General features: G+C 39.1%; 1 protein-coding gene across 2 annotated transcripts in view; it reads right to left on the bottom strand.

The window, feature by feature from the left end:
* Positions 1-934: 934 nt before the first annotated feature.
* The window catches only part of LOC131984035 (glypican-6-like), a 189260-nt gene continuing 182662 nt past the window's right edge, over positions 935-7532 (bottom strand). For both annotated transcript variants that reach the window (XM_059348900.1, XM_059348908.1), the window contains 2 exons: positions 6339-6514; positions 935-3058 (listed from right to left, as the gene is read on the bottom strand). In XM_059348900.1, the coding sequence (XP_059204883.1) occupies positions 2835-3058; positions 6339-6514 (400 nt within the window). In that variant the 3' untranslated portion in view covers positions 935-2834. The remainder of the gene's footprint in view (positions 3059-6338; positions 6515-7532) is intronic.

The raw sequence follows: 7532 nt of genomic DNA, 5'->3' as shown, positions 1-7532 counted from the left end.
GTGCAGTCTCTTTGAGATGCTCACAGCAGCTGTTAATATGTCATGGCGATGGGTTCGGGGAAGGCCCCTGTTGAGACAAGAGACTTACTTATTGGCTATGTGAAAGCATTTCAGGTGCTTATGAGCTGATGGGATTGGATCCTCCAGGCACACTCCAGCATGAGGGCTGGCTGCCTTAAATACCCTCTTTTGTGGAACAGTGAACATTCGTCTCTTTGTTTGTTTGTCTGTACGCCTGCAACATTTCTGGATCCTCCTTTTTCTGAATAAAGGCCACAGAGTTGTGCTGGGGAAGTGCGAACTACTGACTTTGCTCCCTCCAGAGCTTGTTGTGAGATGGAATTAAGGTTATTAATAGTAACCCTAGTTAGCTGTAATGCCGAGACACTGCCTTAACAGATAACTTTTATTTTGCTGTAGAAACAAAACTCACACTCACAGAAAAATAGTAAAATTTTGCTCTCGGGGCGGGGCTGCTTGACCACTGCCCTCTTCTACGTTGGCACCGCAAGCCTGTTTTCAAACACTTTTTACATGTTAGCACACCCCAACTTAACAGAGGTACAAAAGCACAAACATCACTGCTAGCATATTTCATTATAATTATCAGGGCCCAAGCACAAATCATACACTGAACCCTACTGTAACTAAAGAAATGATTAGGGCCCAAGCACCAAGTGGTGCAAACACACGATTGTTCCCCTAAGGTTTATTTTATCATTAAGCGTATTATTACTTGCTTCTATTACTGGAACAAAAGCATACTAACTACTGATATCCAAAATAATGACATCATAGACACTCCCATTAACTATTTCTGTAAGCACTGACCAAAGGCGTTGTTTTAAAAAGTTTTAAATTGAATACATTTCATCTAAAAGCCATCATCACGATGCTGAAACATGCTTGTTTTTTCCCCTGACAATAATTTTCTGTGTATGTTTCTACGTATACTTGCCACTACTGCGCACCCAGATGCACTAATTCAAGATTGGAGGCTGCCAACGTTGCTGCTTACCAGTATATTTTTTATTTCAGCGCCCATGTTAACAGGTTAAAGCAGCTACACAGCTTCGACATGACTAATTCGGCACATCTTTAGCTTATTTAACATGTTAAGAGCATGGTCGCCAGCAAAAATAGACTGTGAAAATGATTTCTTGACAGGTAATTACACCTTTCACAGCATTTTCAGTGTCTGTCTGTAAAATGTGTCACAGACATTAACAATAATTATCCTTACAATTAGTGTTTGTTTCAAATGATAAACCCTCAACATTTCCGTGGAAAGGGTCCTGTCATTTAATAGCACAAGGCTCTGAATTAATTCTGTTGTTGATTATCAAAGGCAAACTCAATGTAGAGAGACAGGGCTGGCAGCAGCAGAAACGCTGTCTGTGTGGACACCACATATGTGCAAACCACAGCAGTTCAACATGGTTTTTGTCACACACAGGTAGAGGTAGGCATGTAGCCTGGGCATAAAGAAGCATGAGCACTTATATATAAGGTGGTGGGTCTGTTCTGATTGGCCGAAAAAGCAGATGAACATTTCAGCGTGGTGAACCTGCAGAACCTGGCAGAGGGCTGTGTGCGAGCTGGAGTCGGGTTACAATGCGTAACCTTGGATATATTTGATATGAACAAGTAATGAAAACATTCAACATAAGTCAAATTCATAAATAACTAAAGCATGGGAGCCAAGGAAATAAATGAAAATGTCATGAGCATATAATATATCACTAATATACTCTGAGTCCTCTGAGAACTGAAAAAGAAATCTGAACTGTTTTAGTTCATCATATAAGTAACAGAAGAGAGTAAATCAGGAATATAGTTAGCAGGCAATTGTAGTATAATGGCTTAGTGTTGTTGCAAAAACTGTTTTTTTCCCTCCATTTTACAGGTGATCAAATAACTTGTAAAAACAAATAATACATTTATATAAAAAAAAAGTAGCCATTAACTAAACCAGTAAGATTACGTTACAGTATCTTCCAGTGAAATACATACTGCAACTGTTTATAAGTACAATACAATCAGTTAAATGATCTGAAAATATAGCTCTTCTGTCTCTATGGGGTGAATGTTTCCTGTAGCTTTATAAACTTATGAAGCCGACAAAAATAATCTGTGCAAAGTAGTTCTCTTAGTGCAGTACATTAGCACTTTCTTAGAGATAATCAAATGTGCAACTATAAAGTGGCTGTAAGAACTGCAACCTGAAGCCACACTGATATGACCAAGCGGGAAACCAGGTACTGCTAGCACTGTACAATCCCGTACCAACCAACCTAAAACTGTGTAGCCTGCATTTATTAAAAAAAACAAAAAACAAAACAACAAAAAAAATGTTTTTGTCAGGTAACATCATTTCCACGCATGCACACAGTAAGACTTTCTCCTTTTGTCTGAGGGGGACAAGACTAAAAGGACAGGAACGGGTGCCGTCTCGATTTCACAATTTCATCATACAAAGGAAAATAAAAATTAATTAATTCCCCCTTTATCTGAAAAATCAGATCACATGGTTTTCACTTTCTAGAAGAGAAGTATGTTCTTTAAAACCCACTAATGAGAAACACAACATTTTCTTTTTTTTTTTTTTTTCAGAGATGTGAAAGCTGGTTCAGTGATGGCACCGAGCATTCTTTGGGGGACGAGCAGGATGCAGCGCTGCACTCACTTCCAGTCCGACCGTACCACACAGTAAGCCATTCTCGACAGGTTTCCAGGAGCTTCTACATGTCCAGAGAGGGAACAGCAGTAGAACTTGCTGTTTAACGTACTGTAAGTAACAGTACAAGAGTCAGTGAGCAGTTCACACTCGTGTATTATCTCCATTGAGTCTGCATTGCCCAGAGTGGGAGTGTGAAGGCTGCCACCACCAGGAGTAGGGACGGTTCGCGGGAAAGGGACTTTCCCGCGGCGGCCGCTGCTGCGCGCTCGTCGCTTCTGTCGGCTCCGATCACAGGAGCCTCCGTTCCAACAAACACAAACTCTGTCGTGCAGCCGTCAGAGCAGCCGCTGCCGCTGCCGGAGCTGCTGCCTTCATCACCTGCAGCAACAAAATCACACAACATTTAAAATTGAAATCCTAAAGTACATTTTTGAGTTTAAAGGGCCTTTGCAGGTACAACATTGGTAAGATTTTTATTTAAAAGGAAAGATAAGAGCAAAGGACATTTATTTTTTTTTATTTACTGAGAGTAACCGCCATGAAGCAGGTGACTAAAGCATGGAAACAATCAAATACACCAAAATTAAGAGCATTTGTATTAACAGCAGAACAAAGTTTAGAGATGGAAAGACTAACTTTTAGAAATAGGGAACAAATACATATTTGGAATAAGTTATACTGTAAAGAAAGGCTGATAAAAACAGTGGAAATATTTAATCAAATTAAGAAGATGAACTAAATGGTACCAACCCCAACACTAACACTCACATGCACACACACACACACACACACACACACACACACACACACACACACAGATACAGGAACATGCATACAAGCACCACCTTTTATTTTCTCCTTAGTTTATTTTAGTATATCTTAGTATTTTTTATTTTATTATTTTTATTTATTTATTTTTGTTGTCGTTAGTTTGTTGTTTATTCCTCATTTGGGAAATACCAGTTTGCCTTGTATATATGTTTGTCTGTTTACTCTATGTTTTGTTATTTACTTTGTGAATATATACCTTGAAAAAAATGCAAGGTACAATATTGTTAAGAAAACGAAATGATTATGTTTGATTATGTGTTGATTATGTTTGTGAAAGTAAGAAGCCTTGCAATAAAGTATTAAAAAAATGTTTTAAATTGACATAAAAATAATTGTGATCCAAGCAGTAGTAATAGTTCACATCCTAGTAATAGAGGTGGTGCAATTAATTTTGCTGATTAAAATGATTTTGTTCAGTTCAGTAGAACATATTTGCACTATTTTTTTTATATGACTATGCAAATACACTTCAGTACATCCATCTGAATTGATCACATCACCATCCTAACTCTGTTCTTTGGCTCTGATTCTGGCTGGTTCAATCTGTTCTATTCCGTTTAGTACAGAACTAGGTGAAGCACTAATTGTTAAAGCCCCCCTCAAGACACATTTTAAAATATGTAAAAATACCCTGCCATGATTAATATTTTGTTTTACTAGATGTTCCAGATAAAAAAGTAAAATTAAAAAGACTAAAAATGGACTGGAAGGAAAGATAGACTTGTATTTTCAGTTTGAATACTTTGCACATATATATGCACTCTCCCTTTCTTTTATTCTGTTTTGTTGAGCTACTTCTGTGTTGCAACAGCCTGGATTCAGACTTTTTGGAAACTAATTTGCCTTAATTCTGCAAATAAAACAAGGTCCAGTGCAGTCTTATGTCTTGTAATACAGTAATCTCTTCTCTGTGTAGGAGGGCTAATGTGGACCAAAACAAAACTGTGAGGGTTTTATTGTGTTCCAAAACCTCACAGTGAAAGCTTCACACACTAATTACAGTATGTTGAGCAAAGAAGGCTGAAGCTGATGGGATTTAAGACTTTCTTAAATGCATCATTAGTACTTCATTTCTGTGTACCCGCATAACTTCTGCACATGCATGTGTTTACTTGCCGATTTGTTTATTCCAGCAGGCGGAACAATGGATGTTTTAAAAGGAGAGGGGGACTCATTGAGACAGCAGTGATTGAGTAAGCTTTCCAGAAAGATTTCATTAAAATTAATTGACTTCCCTGCAAAAATTTCTTCTCCACACAAGTGCTGGTACGACACCTTTGCAGGTGATGGAGTAAAAAATAGGTTTTGCATGATTGAAAATGACCAAAAAGTGTTCTAATTAACAGCAGTGTGTAGCCTGGCTAACACCAGACTAATCTCAAATGAGATTTAGTCTGGAAACCAGCCATTCATTTCTCCGTAGAGGAGGTGTGGTTTACGATCCTCCGGAGCCGTTTATTGGGCGCTTAGAATGTCAAATATCAAAAGCGTCTGTAGGTAGCTCTTAGCCAATCAGATCAGTTATACCAGATGACGTATGTAGAGCGACAGAAATTGATGTTTGTTGTGTGTGTGTCTGTGAGAGAGTGTTGCTTGCTGCTTTGCTTCTCCAGTTCTCGCTTTCTGCAAGATTATTTATTTTCACGCTTTATTCCCCCTCATGTCATTCAGCCACACACATCCACTGATTTTATGGGCAATAAACAAGCTGCTGCGGGTCTCTTGGAGGCTCCGCTGTCCCCCGGCTCGTAGCCAGATCACCGGCGTTACGGTAGCGCCGGTGATTAGCGGCGCTAGCGGCTAATAGCCCCGCTACCGTAACGCTGGTGATCTGGCTACCAGCCGGGGGACAGCGGAGCCGCTGAGAGACCTTTAGCCTTTCAACTTTCGCTCTAAACTATTTAAAACACCATCTACAGCTAAAGAGAGTTTCGCATCTGCAGCAGCCATGTTGGATCCGTAAGAAAACTACAAGCTTCTAAGTGCTGAGTAGTACGCGTCATCGTCTTGCCGTCCCTCCCCGCTCTGTGATTGGATCCCTAAAACAGGGCTAAGAAACGGCCCTGGTTGCCAGACTGGATGGAGGTTCGAAATGAAATTCAAGCGCGCAAGGCAGTATGGGTATACCGAGGCTAAGCACTGTGTGCAATAGGAAGATCTTTAGAGAAAGACTGTTCCACTAACAAAGCATTATATAGTGTTTATTCTTATGCATCCTGCTTCTGTGAAATTTTCACCTATGCAACACATTTTGTTGCTGCAGTTTTAGGTCTCTGGTGTCAAAGAAGACACCACCCCTAACAAACAGAACACAACTATGACAGCAACAAAAATGGAGTTGAGGTAGAAAATTTAGTGGCAGTAGTCGCGCAGACACACATTTCATTTGAAGCTGTGAGAAACCTGCTCGTTGTCAGCTGAATGGGATCCACATAATCAGGAAGAAAGAATGGTTTCTGTCACGGCAGCATTGGAGATGTACATCTTCCTAAACATAGCCCTGGCTGTCTGTCATTGTCGGTGTCACCATACCTACAGCTATTTATTCTCCTAATAATGTCAGTCTTGCCTCGGTGCAACACTGATGCATCCTGTGGAGTTGTATGATGAGTTGCTACATGAATGACACCTGAGATCTTATTTCGGTACAGTTTATATTTCTGCAGGGATATTTGTATGTGTGTGTGTGTAGTCTGGCCCAAATCAAAACCAACATGTAGTGACAGAAATCAATACAGAAACTTTTCACTCTGTATTTTACTTCAAATTATTGTTATTATCTTGTCTCCAACTGCACTTGCAAACATCCAGAGGTATGAGAACTCACTTGAGTCCTGAAAGTAGATGTCATTTCCATTGTAGGCGTTCTTTAGCTTGTTGGTCATGACACGCAGAGCCATGATCTGCTGTCGTATCAGTGTGTCGGGCCGGGTGATATCCACATCCACCTCTGGGTTGTTCGCCTGGTTGGTAAGACCCTCCTTCACCACCTCAGGGAAATATCTGGACACATGACACAGCAAAAACTTTAATCACCTCTGGCTGATAAATAATATCACAATATTTTTAGGCTAGATTGTGATACACAATATGTATCTCCTCTGAAGCAGTTCATAAATACCCAAGTTAACCCTTTGATGGATACTTTTCACACCAGTATGATGATTCTGGTTGTCAGTGGTGTAATGTAAGTAAGTACATTTACTCCAGTACTGTACTTAATTTTGAGGTACTTGTACTTTACTTGAGTATTTCCATGTAATGTAACTTTATACTTCTACTCCTCTACATTTAGCTGACAGATTTAGTTACTTTTCAGGTAGAGATTAAACATAAAAGCATGATCATGAATGAATAATACATTTTTTCATAAATTAAACCTCATAACAGTATATTAAGTAGTTAATATGAGCCCTATCTTTCCAAAATGAAAATGCTGCTTACATAAATGCATCAATACGAATAATCCTATAATATAGTTGGAATACATAAAACAATCTGATGAGGCCATTCTGCATAACGAGCACTTTTACTTTTTATACTTTAAGTACATTTTGATGCTGATACTTTTGTACTTTTACTTAGAAAGTTTGTAATGCAGGACTTGTACTTGTAGTGGAGTAATTTTATAGTGTAGTATTAGTACTTTTACTTAAGTATGGGATCTGAATGCTTCTTCCAACACTGCTGGTAGTCCCTGTAACACATGTCTGCATTATAACATTCTGGTTTATATCTATAAGAGGTGTCTAATGGAAGAACTTTAAACATTCAGGGAAATAGCGGGAAGTCACAACCTATTTAAACAAAACAGTATTCATTCACACCAGGCAATTGCACACATGGGCTCTTAAATAAAAAAAACTATGGCATGATTCCAGTTACTGTTGTAGATGGCTATAGTAGAGCTGGTAGTATTGATGCGTGGCTCAGCGTCTCTCCAGATTTTGCTAATTTGTAGTTATTTTCCGATTAGTTTCAAGTCTCGTCGCTGTTGCCTAAGTATCATATAACCAACAGG

The sequence above is a fragment of the Centropristis striata genome, chromosome 2, assembly GCF_030273125.1.
Source record: "Centropristis striata isolate RG_2023a ecotype Rhode Island chromosome 2, C.striata_1.0, whole genome shotgun sequence".
NCBI lineage: Eukaryota > Metazoa > Chordata > Actinopteri > Perciformes > Serranidae > Centropristis > Centropristis striata.
This window is presented reverse-complemented; position numbering and strand designations above follow the sequence as displayed.